General features: G+C 44.9%; 2 protein-coding genes across 2 annotated transcripts in view; both read left to right on the top strand.

The window, feature by feature from the left end:
- Positions 1-5,020, top strand: part of TNNT3 (troponin T3, fast skeletal type) — a 29,049-nt gene extending 24,029 nt beyond the window's left edge. Inside the window, exon 16 of the mRNA XM_071762421.1 lies at positions 4,644-5,020. Coding sequence (XP_071618522.1) covers positions 4,644-4,692 — 49 coding nt within the window. The 3' untranslated portion in view covers positions 4,693-5,020. The remainder of the gene's footprint in view (positions 1-4,643) is intronic.
- Positions 5,021-7,486: 2,466 nt separating this feature from the next.
- Positions 7,487-18,395, top strand: MRPL23 (mitochondrial ribosomal protein L23). Its single transcript, XM_071761753.1, has 5 exons — positions 7,487-7,624; positions 7,730-7,852; positions 8,831-8,913; positions 10,483-10,556; positions 18,048-18,395. Exons 1-5 carry the CDS (start codon positions 7,599-7,601, stop codon positions 18,210-18,212), a joined length of 471 nt encoding a protein of 156 aa, XP_071617854.1. The 5' UTR covers positions 7,487-7,598; the 3' UTR covers positions 18,213-18,395.
- The last annotated feature ends 1,255 nt before the right edge of the window (positions 18,396-19,650 follow it).

Genomic DNA, 19,650 nt, shown 5'->3' with positions numbered 1-19,650 from the left:
CTGGTGTTGTGCCTGTGGACGAGTCACCCTGTTGCACCAGGGATCCATGAGGAAGCTTAAGGGTGAGTGTGTAGTAGCTTGGACTTGACAAAAAAGAATGGTGTGGAGTTTGGAAAGATTCTCCATCTTGTGGGCTGGAAAGATTCTCCATCTTGTGGGCACAGGCTTAGGCAGAGCCAAAGTGTTGGAGAGGCTCATTGAAGGATAACAGGTCAGCTGGGTGTGGAAGAACAGGAATTAAGGCAGTGCCAGGGGAGAAGTGCACACTGTGGCAATAAAACCTCTGCCTGAACCTAGAGGTGTGTGGCTGCTGCTGAAAAGCAAGGAGAGGGAGTACAAAGAATGAGCAAAATAGATGGAAAATGCACAGCTGAGACAGGAGATGAAAAGTGGAAGAAGGGAGGATGATAGCAGGAAAAAAAAGTTAAGAGAAAGGTAAGTGAAAACAGGAAAAGGAATGAAGGAGACACAAATAAAGATGCAAGGGAGAGACAAAGGAAGGAACTGGGACCCACAGGAGTGGAGCTGTTCTTCAGCTCTGGTGTCTGTTGCTCTTTGGTGCTTCATAGGAGAGTGAATGTTACAGTCAAATCACAAGGTTATCAGTGAAGGTAAGTCCTAAGGTCTTGGGTCAAACTGAAGCCAGATGGTTCTCCCTCACACTGGGGGAAAATACTTGGTTGCAAACACATCAATTAAACTGCTGCTGCAGGTTTAAAACTTCCATAAGTAAGTACAAAAGCAGGGGATCTTCTGATCTTTCCTTCCTTGTGTTGTCCTGGTCTTGCTAATGTTTCTGTCTCTTATTTTGTTTCTGTTTGCCATGGAAAGACACGAGCCAGAAAATACTGGTTGTTGAGCCAGCCTGAATGGATGATTTTTAATTTTTTTTTTTCCTGTTTCACATGTGGGGAATGTCAAGTGCCAAACGTTGGGTCTCCAGTTCTTGGACCTGTAGAGCCAGTGGAGAATTTTAAATTACACCAAAAGCAAAGCTTGCATCTTGCTAAGAGCACTTTTCCACCCCAGGAAAACTAGGTAGAACTTTGAGTTGGTTAGAAATGAGATGCTAAAGGGACAAAAGTGCTCTTTCTATCACACCTTGGTTCCTGTGGGCTTTTCCAGTACCTGAATTGGAAGAGTCCCAGGATTTCAGTAGTGAGTCCAGGGCTATGGGCCAGGACTGAAGGCCTGAGAGAGGCCATAAGGTGCTCATCCTGTGCAAGGTAGGTGTTTGCTCTCCCATGCACCAGGCTGAACCACAGAGTTGTGGTTAAAGAAAGAGACACTGTTGTGTAGGACTGACTCTCTGGTGGTTTGCAGTCAACAACAGAGCTTGGGAAGGTGTTTAGAGCCCCAACTCCAACCTTTTCCTCTGTGGTTGCTCAAGCTCTCTTTGAATATTTTCTTCTTGAGACCCTTTAAAAGTTCTCTTCTCTTAGAAGATGGGTAGCTGAGAAGGTGGTGACTGCCACAAGCTCTTCACCACCTCCTCTCCCAACCAACAAAGGTCTTCCAGCAGAAGGTGGGATCCACCTTCCATTCTTCAGGTCCCCATCCAAAGTCCACCAAACTTACACACTTCAGAATGTGTAGGAGTAAGGAAAGAGTAAAAAGGTGAGGGTGACACAGGGAGGGAGATGGGGTTATGCAAGATCTTCCCAACTGGCCAAGGTGATGTTCATTCCAGTTCACTTGCCTGCAGTTTGACCTGTGAGTTCATAGGAGATTAATTTCCACACGGAGGAACTCTTCTAATAAGGGTTTTAAAATTCTGTCTCTTCTTTTCCTTGGCACACAAAACTGGCTTGCAGATTTATTGCCAAGGAGCAACATTTCTCTCCTTCAAGCAAGGGTGGAAGGAGAGGAATTCAAAGGAAGTCTTATTCCCTACCACAAACTCTTTCCAGCACTTCAGCAGGTAAAACTCCCCTCTCTGTGAGGGAACAAGGTTTCTTTATCTCTAAAAACCCTGGTCATATATGTTATTTGCAGATTGTCACCCTCAGGAACCGGATCGATCAGGCTCAGAAGCAGTAAGTACCTTTCTATCCCCTTCCCAGCTCCTGGCTTGGGGATATCTCCTCAGTGTTCAAAATAATCACTTCAGCCTTAACTCTGACATTTTCTTGTTGCAATGAAAGGAGGCTGGAGATGGAAGGGCAGCTCCCATCCTGCCTCAGACTGAGAAAATGAAAGGAAAACTGAAGTGAATTTAACAGCTCACAAGAAAAAAAAAACTGTTTGGGTTTTTTTTTTTTTTCCACACCGTGTCTGCAAAATTTCCATCTGCTTATTGTCAGGGTTTTCAATCACTTGACAGAGGTGCTCTGAATACTTAAGAGAACACAACCCTTGTTTACAAAGGACAAACAAGTGGCTGCTAAGATTTTAAGTAATGGTGTGTAACAAGACTAACACCATGGGATTACTGTTGTGAGTTCTTCTCTCTCCTTATCTTTCTTTCCTTCCTTCCTTCCCCACAAGATTTCCATTTAATTAGATTTTCTGAGTCTTATATCTTTAACTATTCTGGGTGTTTAGAGTGAATTTATGAGAGAGCAGGGCCAGACAAAGCCTGATGGTTGGGGCACGTAGAAAACTTAACAGAGACAGAAAATGAAGTGCAGGGAAGGAGAGCTCTGCAGTGGTGGGATTTGATTTTCACTTTGCTTCTCTATCTCCTCAGCAAATTCATGTCAGGAATGAAGTGGAGGTCTCTGGTGACATCTTTGAATGCTGGCAGTGACCAGACACTGCCCTCCCACTTCCTCAAGCCACCCTCCCTTATCAGATGGATGGGGTTCATTTGTCTGTAAATGCCAAACAGAAGGCTTGACCTTCTTGTGGTATTTTCTGCCCAGAGCTGTAGGCTGATAAACCTCAGCAGAATGTACAGGAGGATGCTATGGTATGGCTGGGTGTTGCTGCTCTTCCCAGGGGCATGATCACACCACCTACAACAAGCAGCAGAATTACTGCATGCTTGGTGCCCCAAAATATGTGATACTCTCTCAGGACAGAATTTGAAAAGATTGCACTGAGAAAGCTGTGAGATTTCTCTGTATTTAAATTTCTAGCCACACTAGACTAGACCATTCCAAAGCAAAGTCTGCTGGTGTGTTATACCAGGATCAAGTGATCTTTTTGCTTCTGACTTTATTAGTCTCCTTAAGAACACTCTAAAGGTTAGGTACAACATCAAACCTTGCTGGTGCTTATGGAGATAAAAGGACTCTGCCTTCATTTGAGGAGCTATGCAGTTCCCATACTGGGTTTTGAACCTGTGGAAAGGCTGGCAAAAGGGACACTGAGATAAATCTAAGATAAGCAGAAAACTCTCTGCTCTCTTTCATGTAAAAGGTCAATTTTTCATATAGACCAAGTCTGCTTTAGTCAAAAGGTAAAGTATCCACTATGTGTATGTTTGTGTCACTGTGTCACTTTCCATAAATATGGATAATGCTCTTGGACCCATCTGTGGGGCAGGAGAACAGAGATCTCCCCAGATGTGTTGTTGTTGTCCCCATTTTTCCCCCGCCCCCTGGAGGAACCAGTGGTTCTGCAGAAAGCCTCTTTGCTGATAGAAAGCCCCCAAGCCCAGGCTTTCCCATGTCAAAGAGCTGCTTCCAATTTGCATGTGCTTTGGTTCGAGGAGCATCATCTCATGTGTGAAATGGAAAGGTTTGGTGGTGTGCTGAGCCCCAAAAGCCAAGGTGCTGCCTGCAGGAGCCAGTGCAGAATCTAACCTAACCTCACTAACTCTGTGCCTGGTCCCTCTCTGACTCCAGGCATGCTCAGTCAGAAGGTAAGTGGCTTGCATGGAGGATTGTCCTTCTGTGTGCAAGAAAATCCTACTTGGAGAGAGTGTCCTCAACTGCTTTGCAGGGGGGTGGAGCTGGGCTGCCCTCAGACACCCCATGAGCAAGATGGGGATATCGATATTGAGGGGAGATATTGATATGAGGGGAGACCTAAAAAGTTGTTTCAGCTGGTTTGGAGGCTCTTGCTTTCATGATATTAGGCAGAAGATACTCTGCCTTTGCTGGAAGGAACAAAGCAATTCTTAGTTGTAGCTAAATTCTTGCTCAACTTTTTGCCTCCACTACTGTACGACCAGAGCAGCTGGAGAGTTTGACCTGAGCTCCCTGTTAATGGGGGAAATTTTCTCTAGAAAGAGCCCAAAGTCCTAAAATCCAGCTAATACCAGATTTGAATGAACAACCTGATCTGGTGGGAGGTGTCCCTGCCCACGGCAGGGGAGTTGGAACTGGATGATTTTAAAGGTCCCTTCCAACCCTGAAAATTCTATGATTCTATGAATTCAGGAAACATCCAGTCTGTGGCTGGACAGCCTTGCCATTTTCAGACCACCTGGACTTGTGTCCTGCAGGAATCTGGAAGGGTGCACCTCCGTCTTTCAGGCACGCACATCCTGATCTTTCACTAAGAGTCTGAGGAGGAATCTCTTTCCATTACATCACAATCTTTTTCCTCAGGATGTGCTCTATGGCAGGCGTGCCCAATATTTGAGAGGTGAAAACAGCTCAATCTTCAGCTGAGAGTCAGAAACCTTGCAGTGGTCACAGAGCTCCACTCCTGCCATTTTGCTGATGTGGTTTTCTTTCCTTTTTTTATTGTAGCAGCAAGAAGGCAGGAGCCAAAGGCAAGGTTGGAGGGCGCTGGAAGTAAAGAACCAGGCAGGATGGCTCTTAGTGGCACGCCAAACCCCTGCTGGGCTCCTTTCCTCCTTCACCCATCATTTGTGTTCCTGTGCCTCCACCATAACAAAGATTGCAACATCAGCCTGGGTTGGCTATTGCTGCTGCTTTTCTTCTTTTTCTTCATGGAGGGGTCTGGTGGCTTCATCAGTCAAAAGGAACCCAGGCTCCCTGAGCCATCTTCAGTTCCTGCCGAGCTTATCCTTCATCCTCCCAATTCCAGCCCTATGCTGTCCTGTAGATTGCTGTGTACAAATCTCTGGATTTTGTAAATAAAGCTCAACCAGTGCCTTCTCCAACGACAGCTCTCTGGAATGGTGTTTTGTACTTTATTTAATGGCATCTCATTTTGTAAGGATTTGGGAGTTGGTCCAAATCCTTATGTTATCATTTATAATATCACTGGATCCAGCTCTACATCTGGGAATGAGGCTCGGGGTCATCAGCAAAGATCAAGGATCAGAGGAGGGTTTTACAGCCACCATACAGAGAGGTAACAGCCAGCCCTCTTCTGGGAAGCTAATAATCCAGGTGCCACATTTAGCTGAAATTTACTTACAAGTCTGAGTGATGGGAGAAATCAAAGAATTGGGAATAAAGGTACAAATCCATAGAAGTAATATTTTTCAGCACATGGCATTTCTTAAATGAGAAATTATATAGAGAATGATTCCTTCAAATATTTCACTAAAACGTTTATTGACACAGTTAATGTACATGTAATATTAAAATTCAATAATGAAGTGTGAATTACTTGGTTAATTCAGTATAGATGTCAAAACACAAATTGCTTTTGCTGAACTTGAGATGTGAGCTATTCTGCAGGGCTTTTTCTTTTTGTCAGCTCTTGAAATGCCCAGTTGGAGAGAAGCCCACCAGGTTCTTTCCCATGTTTCCAAACTTCTGGTGCCTACATTCCCACTCTGTCTCTCTGTTAGCACACACTGCAGTGTCATAGATTCCTATAAGTGATTTAGGTGGGAAAAGACCATCAAAAATCATCTTGTCCAAGCTCCCTGCTGTGGATGAGGACAAATGTCCCTAGGTCAGGCTGCTCAAAGTCCCATCCAGACACTTTCAACACTTCCAGTGGGACGGGGCAACCACAACTTCTCTGGGAACCTGACCAGGTTTCTTAAGTCTGATCTAAACCTTTTCTCAGCTTAAAGCTGTTGTCCCTTGTCCTGTCACACCTTCTAAAAGACTTCTAAGAAATTTCTTTCTTCTAAGCCCACTTCATACATGGCAAGGCCACACTAAGCCCTCCCTGGAGCCCTCTTCTCCAGCCTGAAAACCACCAACTCTCTTTGCCTCTCCTCAAAGGGGGGGGTCCCACTTTTTGTGCCCCATTCTAACACCTTCATGTCCGTCGTGTGCTGAGGAACCCTTGAGCTGGATGCAGCACCCTTGCTGGGGTCCCACTGCCACCGGTGGCCCAGGGAGGTTGGGGATGGAACTCCCTGGAAGAGCTCAAGGCTACGTTGGATGGGACCTTGATCAACCTGGGCTGGTGGGAGGTGGCCCTGCCCGTGCAGGGGGTTAGAACTGGATGAGCTTTTAGGTCCTTTCCAGCCATTCTATGATTCACCAGAACACAGCAGAGCAGAACCACTGCTCTTCTCCTGCTGCCATGAAGGGAAGACCGAGCTGAAAGGCTGCGAATTCCCCCAGAGGCGCCATTTCCACAGCGCTTCCCTCACCCCTTCACTCTGTGGGAAGTTCCCCCTATCCTGAGGCTGTGTCCCCCCTTCCACGGGGCTCTGTCCCCCCTATCCCGAGGCTGTGTGTCCCCCACCCCAGGCTGTGTCCCCCTATCCCAGGGCTGTGTCCCTCCTATCTCGGGGCTCTGTCCCCCTCAAGTGGGCCCCGCGGGGACGGGGCCCCGGGGCGGGCTGTGGCTGTGGGAGGTGGCTGTGAGGATGGGGTTGGGGCTGTGGGTATGGCAGTGTCTGTGGGTATGGCAGTGTCTGTGGGTATGGCAGTGTCTGTAGGATGCAGGCGTGGGTCCTGGGCAGCGGCTATGTCAGTATCTGTGGCAGTGTCTGTGGCTGTGGGGTGCAGCTGTGGGTCCGGGGCAGTGTCTGTGGGGTGCAGCTGTGGGTTTAGGGCAGTGTCTGTAGCAGTGTCTGTGGCAGTGTCTGGGGCAGTGTTTGTGGGGTGCAGCTGTGAGGCCGGGGCAGTGTCTGTGGGGTGCAGCTCTGGGTCTGGGGCAGTCCCTGTAGCAGTGTCTGTGGCAGTGTCTGTGGGGTGCAGCTGTGAGGCTGGGGCAGTGTTTGTGGCAGTGTCTGGGGCAGTGTCCATGGGGTGCAGCCGTGGGTCTGTGGCAGTGCCTGTGGGGTGCAGCTGTGAGGCTGGGGCAGTGTTTGTGGCAGTGTCTGGGGCAGTGTCCATGGGGTGCAGCCGTGGGTCTGTGGCAGTGCCTGTGGGGTGCAGCCATGAGGCCGGGGCAGTGTCTGTGGGATGCAGCCGTGGGTCCGGGGCAGTGTCTGTGGGGTGCAGCTCTGGGTCCGAGGCAGTGGCAGTGTCTGTGGGGTGCAGCCGTGGGTCCAGGGCAGTGTCCGGGGCAGCGTTTGTGGGGTGCAGCCGTGGGTTCTGGGCAGTGTCTGTGGGGTGCAGCTGTGGGTCCGGGGCAGTGTCTGTAACAGTGTCTCTGGCAGTGTCTGTGGAGTGCAGCCATGAGGCCGGGGCAGTGTCTGTGGGGTGCAGCCGTGGGTCTGTGGCAGTGTTTGTGGGGTGCAGCCGTGGGTACAGCGCAGTCCCCCCGGCGCCCCCACCCTGCCCTCCTCACTCCTCCGCTCCAGCAGGGGGAGATCTCCGCCCCGCCGCTCCTCGGGGTCCCGCTCTGGGCCCGCGTCGCTTCCGGGCCGCAGCTCGGCCATGGCGACGGGAGCCAAGAGAGCCGTGTGAGCGGGCCGGGCGGGTTCGGGTCGGGTCGGGTCGGGGGGGTTTGGGGGTGATGTGACTGTCGGTCGTTCAGTCAATCAGTCAGCACCGTCATCTCCCCTCAGGTACCCGCTGTTCCAGCTGGGGGGTCCGCAGCTGCGGATCTTCCGGCCCAATTTCTTCATGCTGGCGGTCCGGCCCGGTGTGCCGCAGCCCGAGGACACCGTCCAGTTCCGCGTCTCCATGGAGTGAGTGCGGGGTGAGCGGGGCAGGGGACGGCACAGACCCCGCTGCGGGAGCTCTCGGGGGGTGCAGAGGGGACCCCCCTGACTCTCCCCCCCACCCCCTCAGTGCCACCGGGCCCGGCCCTGCCTTGGGGTCACCTCCCGGGGTCAGGGTGAGGGGTGGGGAGGGGACCCCAGTGGGGTGGGGAAAGCGGGGTCTGAGGCAGGGAGACTTGGTAGAGGGCTGCGAGGACACGGGGTGAAGGACGAGCTGTGCTTGAGACCTCTTCCTGTGTGTTAGTGAGGCTCTGGGGCTTGGGGAAGCTTGAGAAGGGTTGGGAAGGCTTGGGATGGCTTGGGAAGGGTTGGGATGGCTTGGGATGGCTTGGGAAGGCTTGGGATGGCTTGGGAAGGGTTGGGAAGGGTTGGGAAAGCTTGAGAAGGGTTGGGAAGGGTTGGGATGGCTTGGGAAGGCTTGGGAAGGGTTGGGAAGGGTTGGGATGGCTTGGGAAGGCTTGGGATGGCTTGGGAAGGCTTGGGAAGAAGAAGTTTGTGGAAATGACCCGGAGAAAAGGAGGTGTAACAGGTATTTGTGAGGACTCCTTCCTCCTGGTTGCACAGACTAAAGCCCACAAGCCTTTGGCAGGGCCTGACAAGTTTAGAAAATGCTATGTTAGAAAATGCTAATGTTAGAAATGATTCTTGGGCTGCCCACTGTCCAGGCTTTATCTGAGGTTTTGACTCTTCAGGCTCCAGAGCATAAAATTTTTGTCATTGTTACAGTTTATGGGCAATGAATTGCTGTAGCAGGGTGGGATTTGTGTTGCATTTATACTTTTGTGCAGTACCTTGGTTAAAAAGGTAAGATGTATTTATTCCAGAATATCAGTCTGTAAATACTCTGGCTCGGTTTTATTTTATATAAATATTTAGGTAAAATATAAATATTTTTGTTCCATTTTTCCCTTCATGCTTTCCCCAAAATGCTTTTTCATTGTCTAGAATGACAAAAGTGGATATCAAGAACTACCTTGAAAAAATATACAATGTACCAGTAGCTGCTGTGAGGACCAGGATACAGTATGGTAAGTGCAGCTGAGTCACCCAGAGGGATGAATACATTTCTGCACAGCCAGAATACACTTTTCCTCTCAAAAGATCCATTGGCTTTCAACAAACTTTGGTTCCAGGGGTTTAGCTGGTGCCATCTGCCAGCTTGGTTGTTTAAATTCCCCTTCAAAAGTTTATGCACCACTTAATGCTTGAGTGCTCTGATTACATGATGGTGTAAGTTCAGTTTTAAAAAGAAAAATCTGAATTTTAAAAGCCTTATATTGACAGTTACTGAGCTTGTAGTTGCTACCACTTCTCCTTGAAGACCAATGGGTGTCTCATTTCAGCAGGAACTGCTTCAGGTGTTGTAATAGAATGAGAAGTTAAACTTAATTCACCAGTAGCCTTTTAAAAAAGAAAAATATATGCATTGAGGTTACCTGGCATGCACATGGAGGAGGTGTTATGGCTGTGGACTCTGTAGTCTATGGCAGAGTTTGTAGAACAAAGGAAAATATTCCATTAAGCCAGTAAATAATGTCAGAAGAGCATCTTGAAACCTCTTGGCAAGCTTTCACATTTTCTTTAGCTGTTGTTATCATCACATTTCTGCCCCAGACTTGGATGCTTCTCCTCATGGTTTCCCCCCAGTGCCAACCCTACAAAAAAATTTCCAAACAACAGAAAGCAGCCCTGAGAAACACCATAAAACCAACCCAAGAGGAAAAGAAAAAACTTTGCTAGTTTGAGGGGTTGAACTCTGACTTGGAGCAGGAGGACCCACCTATAACTGAAATAAGCTAAATTTATATAAAGTCACCTTTATGTATGGATATTTCCTTCCCCAGAGCTCCTCCTACTGCAGTTTGAATGCAGTGCAAAGGCAAGGATATAATTCTCATGTTATTTACTGTTTTGATCATCAGACAGTGCATTAATCAAATAAAAAGTGGCTTGTTGTTGTTCAGGATGTCTGTGATAGCTGGATTCTTCTTTTTCCAGGCAGTGACTAGCAAAGGAATTGAAATCTGCTCATAGTGGTAAGAGTAGGGATGGCTTTAAAAAAGGAATAGGAAAAAAAGAGCTAAGATATGGGCTCTGAACAAAAAAGCTTGAAAATAAGGTTGTAAAACTCAGGACATACAAAAGAAGAATAGGAAAACATCTGTAATATGCTCGTGTGGAAAACAGAAATAAATAAAGTCTTAAATACCAAGCACATGCAGTTCCTAACAGCTCTAAAAAATATTGATGCTTGTGGTCCTTCGTGGTCATTTCCTCCTTGTCTTCTTGAGGCTGTTGATGTTGGAAGGAGAGCTGATCACTCCTGGCCCTCAGGGGATTTCTCTCTTTGCTTCTTTGCAGACTTTGTGTGGGGTGTGAAGGCACAGCAGCTGTCAGGAGCTTGAGCCTGGTGGTGCCTCAGTTGTAGAGGAGGAGAGGAGTGTCTGCCAGTTTTGGTAGATATTAGAAATTCTGATTCTGTGTGGGTGCTGAAGAAAGAATATTCCTCTTAACAGTCCTTCTGTCAGCTTGGCCTTGCTTTAGGGGGCTTGGATGTCCTGGGATGTAAAAACTGGGAACTGTCTCCATTTCTGCAGGTGCAAACAACAAGAGGAATCACAAGAATCAAAGAGTGAAGAAACCAGATTACAAGGTTGCCTATGTACAACTGGTGAGTTAACGTGGATACTTGTGGGGAAAGAGGAGGGGACCATTAACCACTGAACCACCATGTTCAGTGAGTTACCTGGCTGGCTGAATATTCCATTAATACATTCTGGAATGTATAGATAGACTTAAATGACCTGGTCTAAAATTAAAATAAATGGTTAGTTTTCAAGCTGAGGACTGTGTGTAAGTTCTGGCCTGATGTCATCAGGTGCTGCTGTGCCAGGGAGTTTCATGCTGACCCTGGACTCTGTGTGCTGGAAGGTTCATGACTTTTGTGGTTGATTACTTCAATGTCCAGTAAGTGAAAGAATATATTGTAAGGGTAGAGAAGTTCTTATTAAAGCTTTTTGGATTTCAGAGAAGACTTAAGGCATATTCCTTGGAGAGCTTTTAGTCATGTCTACCAAGCATACTTTGTGGCTAAACTGGGTTCTGAAACGTGTGTTGGTTGCCCAGTGGAAAAGGAGCTTCATGTTCTTATGAATTTCTGTCATTAACAGGAGCATATTATAATCTGGACTTCTCCTGGGCTTACCTGCCTCTTTGTAAAAAAGAAGTGCAACCAGTGACAGAGAACTGGTGACATTAAAGGGATGCTATTTATAGTTGTAAATTCATAAGCTCAAAATTGCTTTTGGCAGCACAGCCTCAGTGTTACTCCATCCTGGGACAAAGGTTCAGTGTGAGGGGAACACTGTGTGATCTTAAAGGCTGCAAAAGAATTCCTGTGCAGTTGGGGTCAAACTAAAGAGACCCAGACAGTGGAAGAAAGGAAGGTTTTGGTTTTTTTTTAATTTTTCAATTTCATTGTGCTTACAGGTTTTTCTTCAAGCCTCTTTTGGGAAGGAGGGTGTAAAGAAAAGTGAGGAGAGGGTTTTTTTTTTTCTAGACAGCCCTTACCTTTAAAAGAACAGGATGAAGTACAGTGTTAAGAGAAAGCAACAGAGTTCTATTTAGTTGATCACTAACCTATGTACTCTGCTGAAGTTCAAAGCAGCCTCATCTCTGTGAGGATTTTGCATTATAAATGGCTAAAAAACCACATTCCTTTTTCAAGGAAGAGCCTCTGATGGGTGAATTCTCTCTCCTGGATTGTCTGGGCTAAGTTTTTGTCTTTGAGAGATCAGGGAGTGATTCATTAAGAACACAGCTGAGGAATTGAATCCCAGCAGTGATGTTGAGTCCTACAAGATGCTGTCTCTGGAGTTGTTCCTTAGTAAGCACTTCCCATTGTCACCACCTTTTGCTGGGGACTTCTTTGCTTTTAGAGACTTTTTACCCCAAAGTGCAGCAATATATTGTCCTTTGCTGCACTGCCTTGGACTATGGGATCTAAGTTTTTTAAGAATTACATGTTTTCCATCTTGTCCATGAAAGGAGGGTCAGGGGACCACCTTTTGGTGATGTGCTTCTTCCTGAGTGAGGGAATCCTGACCATACACTCAACTCTGTTCAGTGAAGCTTGGTCTGTGCATTTTTCCCTCACCTCATTCCTAATCTCTTTGCTTTTTTTTTTTTTTTCTGTCATTGTTGGTGTCTGTTAATGCATTTAACATTCAGGTTTTTCTATCCTTTTTTTCTTTTCTTTTTTTTTTGCCTTTAGTTGTTTGCTTTTCATCACTAGCTCTGGTGTCTCACACAGAGCTTCCAGTTCAGTGTTCACACCAGCTTTAAACAGCAACCCAGTGTCATTTCTGAAACTGAAGGGTTTTCCTCCCTTCTGATAGATGGTGTGAATCAGATCACCCAATTGGTAGTAGCTGCCTAACTGAGGAAAGTCTTGGGTAACCACTCTAAAATCTTTATTTTCATGAGAATTACTTTGTATCTGCCATAAATCATAGTTGCTGTGCTTTCCCACCATTTTTACCAGCTGTGTTTTTTCTCATTAATCCAGTTTCAAGTTCAAACTGCTTAGGACTGGAAAAATAAGGCTGTGTTTTTGGAGTTCTAGGTTAAATTTCCTCCTTCCCACTAGGTGGGAGTATTGCTCTTTCCATCCTGACTCCGTAGGGGCTGCGGTGTGGTTTACCTGAATGAAATTGACTATAAATAATATCATGAGCAGTTGTGCTTCTCTGCTTCATGAAAGATCACCTTATGTGTCCCTGAACACCACACAAATCCATTTACTTCTTGCATGTGTCACAAAGCTGGAAGGTGGATGAAGTCATAGTCAATATAGCCTTAGGTGTCAGATCAGTGCCCCAGCTGTTCCACATGTAAGAATTGTTGTCCTTTCTTTTCCAAATACTATTTCTTGGAGATTCAGAGCTGTTTACTTTATTCTCAGGCTGTAACTGGACAAATACATGATCTATCCAAGCATAATATTTTCACACTAAAAAAATACCTCAAATCATAGAAGGCTGTGGATCAACAATATCTTGCCATTCCAGAACCTGCCTGCCTTTTTTTCCTCTTTTGGAATGTGGTGAGAAAGGTTTAAGTTAAAGACTTATGGCTTTGGGTATCAAATGCTAGTTTTGTACAGGGTTTTATTTTTGAAATTAAAAATGAAGCTGTAGATCTTTGAGAAGAAGATAAAAGGAATGGAACACAGCAACCTTTCTCCTTACTACAGTACAGTTATAAGTATCTTGATAATATTGAGAGGAAAAAAAATAGATGAAAAGAAAGCCAGTGGGAAACATTACAGTTGCATCAACAGCAGGGAAATTTAAAAAAAAAACAACCAACCAACAACATCCCCTCCTCCTCCTTCAGTGTTCTCACTGGTTGAGCTCAACAGGTGTTGGCACCCGTGGGAGCACAATTGCAGCTGAGCTTCTGGAATCCAGACCTATTTTTAATTAAACCTGTTTTGAGAAATCTAATGGAGATGGCTGTAAAAAGGAGTCTGACCTTGTCAACAGGAGGACTAACACCTATTTAGCTGCATGAATGATGGCACTGGAGGGAACATTTTTGCAAAATGTTTCTCCTCAGACCCTGTTTGGAGTGTCCAGTGCATTCGTAGTCATTAACCCATTGACACATCAGCTGCTGGAGCAGTTTTCTTTTGACATGGGGTGAATTCAGAGGGAACTTGGATGTTCCATAAGCTCTCATTCCTGTGTGGGTCTCCGTGTTGCTTTCTGTGCTGTTTTTGCCATACATTTTCACATCAGATGTTACCACTGCAGTGCTAGCAGAATAGTTCAGATGCCCTGGATTATTCAACTTTCTTGCATTTGCTGCTACTGCTGGACTGAATCCCATGCTGCTGGGAGTCCAACATTTTTTTTTTTTTTTACTTAACAATACTATAAACATCACTTTTCTCCTAATTCTGAAGGACAGTAGGAAGTGCTTCAATTATCTCAGTAATCAGAACATCTCACAGTTGTTTACATGATCAGTGTTTGCTGCGTCATTCCCACATCGGGACAGCTCTGCTGACCTCCCATTCCTAAACTTTTCAAGGGACAAAAAGGTCAGAGAAGTCTTAAGTGAGTTTGTGCTGGATAATCCTTCCAGCAAGTTTCTGACCTGAGGCTCAGCAGCTGAAAGGCCAACACTTGACTTCATGGGGCTAATAATGGTCACTTAACCTCTCATTAAAAGGAGTGGAGGCAATTAGTAGCACTCGGGGTGATGATGCCTTGGAAGGACTCAAAGGACAAGGTGTGTTTTCAGCCTTTTTAACAAAAAAAAAAAGGCTTGAAATCTTAAGATTTTAATTCTTAGGTGACTTTATGTCTTGAGGGATGTTAGCACTGAACAAATGAATCCTCCTAAGAGCTTTTATATAAATCAGCATTAAATTTGGGTAGAGAAGCAAGGATTAGAGTTGTGGAGGAGTAGAAATTCAGTGGCTCCCATTTCTGTAATCTAAACACTGGGCCACACATCTCACTTGTACATAATCTTAGGATTTGTAGGAAAAAGGGAGGTCTCTGAGAAGACTCTAAATTGAGAATAGCAATGCATAAAATCATCACGTTGCCTTTCTTTTTTTATGTCTTTTAATAGCTCCTCTCTCACTTGCTTTCTCTCTTTTGTGTTTTTTGTATTTAAAGAGCTCACTTAGATACAAGCTCATGCTATGGTTGAGCTTATCCTGACAAACTCTGGAGTATCAGTGTATCACCTCACATTGGTGAAAAAGGTTTTTTTTTTTTTTTGCTGGTGGTGCATCATCCAGTTCCAAGATTGACTTAATTAGCCAAGCAAAATGATTTTTTTTTTGCCAGTGTCTGTCTTTTTTACAGGATTTTCTTTTAGCACAGATCTGTCAGGTGGGAAGGGGCTCTTTTTTCTCCTCTCTGTGCTTCTAAGTGAGATAATTAGGCTGGCAGAAATTCTAAAGGAGAACCAAGCCTTTTTCGAGCCTGTTTCAGCTTGGGTGAGTTTAATAAGTCGTTAAAAGGATGACCTTGGTTAAGTGGCTCACAAAGGGTAAAACAAACAAACAAAAAAAGGATGAACTAATGCAAGGTATAGGAATAAGCCAGAGTTTTGTTTTTGGTTGAATATGCCAGCCTTTCATGTGCCAGCACTTTACAAACCAGATAAAAACCCTGTTGAACTTGGTAGATATTTAGCAGTTTATTTTGGTTAGGATTTCATTCTGAGGTTGCATTTGTCACATGATTGTCAAATGGTTGCTGTATCGCAGGGAAAACTTTTACAAAGTAAAAGTGTGAGAAAAAAGCAGCACTGGATAAAGGAGTAACAACCCCTCCATTTCTTTGGGTTGCAATTTTTTTTTTTTTTGAGAAGGTGGGATATGAACTTGAAACTCGGGAGCCTCTGGCATTGTGTGGAAGATGCACTGAATGTAAACATGCCTGGAGAGGCTCAGAGTCCTTTATGTAAGCTGATGCCTTTTAGTATTTTTGAAATTTTGAAATACCCAGGATACAAGCTTCTTCTGAAAAGCAGCTACTGAGCAAGCATGCACAACAGCTATTTTTCATACAGCTTTCAGCACTTCAGAGTCTTACAGTGCAGTATTACTGCAAAGTATTGTTACTTAAGATTTATCAACCTTCAGTTCTCAGGGTGTAATGTCTTGGCTGTTTCGAATCGTGTCTGGCTGCCAGCCAAAATCAGAATTTCTTTACAAAACAAGAGCTGGAAAGAGCCAACTTGTCTCTGCTGATTTTGACTTATTAAAAGACTCCAGATACAGATTGACATTTTCAGCTCAATACTTGACTTTTCACCAGCCTTGAAATGGGAACTGTGAGCACTTTGATAAATAGCTAGAAGGTTTGTCTGGTTTCACTACAGCCTCTGTGCCTATCTTTTTTTCTGTTGGTCTTTTTTTTTTTTTTTTTTTTTTTCTCCCTCTCTTTTTAAAATAATAACTGTTTTGCAATGCTTAATGAATTACCATGGATGTTGTTAGTATGCTTTAGGGACAGCTTTCCTTCTTTCTCCAGTCAGGGAAGTACATTGGTGCTGGAAGGATACCAGAATGGAAGTGCTGCATAACAAGAACAGTCCCTTACTACACTGTTACCAATATAAATAGTTCTGAAATTTTCTGTGTAGGCTGTGTGCCTGCCATGTTAGTCTGACTTGTTTTTGGACTGTCACTAAAATGTTTTCCTCTCCTGGGCAGATGGGTCCTTAGAATTGGCCCTGTCTGTTCTATAGGTACCACAGGGCTGAATGATCTGCCCAGAAGTGCAGTTGAAAGGATAGTAATTTTATTTATTTTTTTTTTTTTTGAAATCTAAGCAAATTCTTTCCCAAATGCTTCAGTGTGTCAAAATCTCGGGCAGTTCTTGGCCTCCAGGGTGCTTGCTGCTGTTCCTACTCTTCCTACAGGAAGAATTCCAGTAGGCTACAACTTGGGGATTGCTCAAGGGCATTGATAAGGGCAGCTTCTGTGCCTTGAAGTGGAACTATGCTCTGATTGTCACAGGACAGCTATTATAAGCATACCTGTTGGTAATTTCAAGGTACAAAAGAGCTGAAACCCCAGAGTGTACACAGTGGAAAGGAAAACCTTGATTTGTTCCAGTTGATCTTACCCAGACTAGAATTGAGGACAGAGCAGTGTACACAGCAGTTTGCTTCTTGTTTTTGTAGTATGGTCAGGCTCTTAGGAAACCCCTAAGAAGTATGCACTGCAAAAACAACTGAGGCATTGCTGGGCATGAGTTGATATTTCCTAAATTCTAGTCTGGATAAGATCAACTGGGATAAGTCATGTTTTTTTCCTTCCAAAGTGTATGCTTGAGGTTTAAATTCTTTCACACCTGTAAATTACCACGTTGAGTGTATATGGCTAAATGAAACATAGCACACATTCAGCTGGGTCAGGGGTAGGGTAATGTTTTTTTTGGGTTTAGTTATGTCATGTTGCTGATCCCAAAATGTAGTGTAGGCAGCTATGTTGTGGAAGGCTCCTTTCATGTCCTTTGTGGGACCATTCCATAACTGGGCCTCTTTTTTGATTATATTTATTGCACAAATGTAAAGAAGGGCTAATCTGAAAAAAAAACCCTCTGGTTTCATCTGAAGCAATTAAATGGTTTTGTTGAGATTTCTGGATGTGGTGTGCTGCCAAAGAAGTTAATGTATGGTAAGGTTTGTCACTATTTTGGAGAGTAATCTTCAGAGTTTTATTATGCAAAGTCCCATATGGAATGGAAGGGCTGATATTGTTGAGTTTAATGAAGTTGTGCTCCGTGCACACACCACTAAAAAGTTAGAAGATAATGTTAATGGGGTAGAACATTTCCACAGAATAATGGTTTCCTGCTGCTAGATAAAAACCAGAGACCAAGCAAATATTTATTTTCCAAGTGGGAGACATAGATCTGGTGATGATGTTTCACTAAAATGACTTCTCTGTGAGGCAGAATGACTGATGCAGATGTAATCACTTTAATCTCATCAGTGATGTAGTACACAGATTGTTCCCACTGTAATTGTTTTACACCATAGCCTTTATTCCTGTTGATAAGAGACCTCTAAGATCTGTTACTCCATATTCCCACATTGCACCCTTCAGTAACAGCTGCCAGGAATGTTCTTTCTTATCCTGAGCTGGGATCTAAACAACTGTAACCACTGCCCATATCCTGAGTGTTAACATAATGAATGCCTGCTCCACCATGGATTTCCCTGATGGTGTTACTTGAGCAAAATCTCTTATTTTGCTCATCTTGCTTTTACTGGATGATTCATATAATATCTCTGAGCTGCTTCAGACTCTTTGAAGAGGTCTCCACCTCCTGACCATTCATCTGTTAAAAAAAAAAATAAAATGTCAGTGTCTTAATTAGCACACAAAAGAACAGACTGAAAGTTAGCTTTTTTTTTTTTTTTTTTTTTTTTTTGGGGTGGGGGGGTTGGGAGTGGGTGGGATATATGAATCTTGGGGAGAGAGGGGTGGAATGAGATCTGGGGAGGCAAGAGGGACCATTTTGCATGAGGAGAAACTTCAGGGTGGTCTTTCATTGTAAGTGTATGCATCACAGCTACTGCAGAAAGGCTGGAATGTCTCTCTGACCATTTGTTTTCTCTTTAGGGCCAAGGACAAACGTTTCAGTTTCCCAACCTATTTCCAGAGAAAGAAAAAGACACAGAAACTCACTCTTTTGATGACTTCAGGAATGAATATATGAAGAGAGAGAAGCAGAGGCAGGAAGGTGACCCCAGACGGGGTGGAGTCCCTGATTGGTTTGGACTTTGATGCAACAAGCCAGCTGCCTTTCTTTAGGCTCAGAGGGATTTTATCAGCAGAACTTGCAGTCTTCCCTTCTTGTAATGACCCAATGTTTATTCTTGAGCAGCCCTTGCTAGGCTGTCCTTTTTCCTGGCTGTTTGTGCACCACTACAACAAAATGGCCCTAAAGAAATAAAAAGGTAAAATGAATGTCTGCATCAGATCTTTCCTCTGAACTTGTGGACTAAAATATGGAGTTGCTCCTTGTTGTTCCTGTGCATAGCTTCTTCCTACTTCTATTGGTTGTTTTGAGTAGAAGGAGGAGGCATTTGATTTCCCAGGGTAGCTGTAGTGTGCATTGACCAGAATGTGTAAAAAATGTGTAAGGCAGCTGGAGGTGGACATGAAGGTGTAGATGACTGGACCATGGGGTCTTATTGTCACTTCTGCTCTCCTACTGTCTTGTAAAAAGCCTTTGTTGCAAACTGGACCCCCCCTTTCCTAGATGTGATTTGCACTTTTTGTAACTGCTTTGTAAACACTTGTGTGGCATTTTGGGAAGGAGGTTTATTGGATGCTCCTGTGACCAGGCACGTTTGTGTTTTTGATCCCCAGAAGCACCACAGAACAGAGAGATGTGGGGCACAGCCTCTCCTTGCTCTTGTGCAGTGCAGGTACCTCAGAACAGAGAGATGTGGGGCACAGCCTCTCCTTGCTCTTGTGCAGTGCAGGTACCTCAGAACAGAGAGATGTGGGGCACAGCCTCTCCTTGCTCTTGTGCAGTGCAGGTACCTGCCTTCTGGGGCCTTTCTGCCCTAGGAATGTTCCTTCCCCTGAGCTGCACGAGTCTTGTGTGGACACAGTTGTACTGACATAGAAATGTTTCTCTCAGTGGAGGCTGCTTTGTGCTCAGGACTAATAAACAGACCCTTTTTTTACTTTTTTTACTTTACTTTTTCTGGTGCAGCTCCCTCTACTTCCAAGCTGCTGATGCCAGGGCAGTGGTAGAACCTCTTCAGGCTTTCGGGGCTGTGACATTCAGGTTTTATTTAGTTCTTGGCAATGCAGCTGTTTCTCCTTGGTTTGATGAGCTTATTTCCTCTTTGTCAAGTAACATGTTCTACTGGTGTGTCAGAAACAGCCAGAGGAAAAGGAGGACCAGGAAGGACTTCACACAGGCAGAAAAAGCTGTGTTTCTGCAGACCATTGGTGGTACCACCAGCACGTGCAGGGTTAAACGTAGGGTAAAGGTTTCCCCAGCTTTTAAATCCTGCCACTTGGAGCAACTGGCAGGGTAGTGAATGAGCCCATGGCTTGCATGCTCCTGCCCTGGTGCTCTCCTTTATTGTTCTGTGTCTGAACTTCTTGTTTGGACAGCTAGCAAGATGTTTACAAGGAAACAGCTGTTCCCCAGAGAGGCAATCCAAGGAGGATTTTACGAACCCCCTTCTGTTCATTAGTCACC

This window comes from Heliangelus exortis, chromosome 18 (assembly GCF_036169615.1).
Source record: "Heliangelus exortis chromosome 18, bHelExo1.hap1, whole genome shotgun sequence".
NCBI lineage: Eukaryota > Metazoa > Chordata > Aves > Apodiformes > Trochilidae > Heliangelus > Heliangelus exortis.
The sequence above is the reverse complement of the archived record's forward strand: the minus strand, read 5'-3'. Positions and strand labels throughout refer to the sequence as shown.

What these genes read in the sequence shown, in the direction of transcription:
- MRPL23 (XM_071761753.1), top strand. Translation starts at nt 7,599, where the DNA reads ATGGCGACGGGAGCCAAGAGAGCCGT. An exon ending in ACGGGAGCCAAGAGAGCCGT is followed by an intron (nt 7,625 to 7,729) that starts GTGAGCGGGCCG and finishes ATCTCCCCTCAG; the next exon opens with GTACCCGCTGTTCCAGCTGG. An exon ending in CAGTTCCGCGTCTCCATGGA is followed by an intron (nt 7,853 to 8,830) that starts GTGAGTGCGGGG and finishes TTCATTGTCTAG; the next exon opens with AATGACAAAAGTGGATATCA.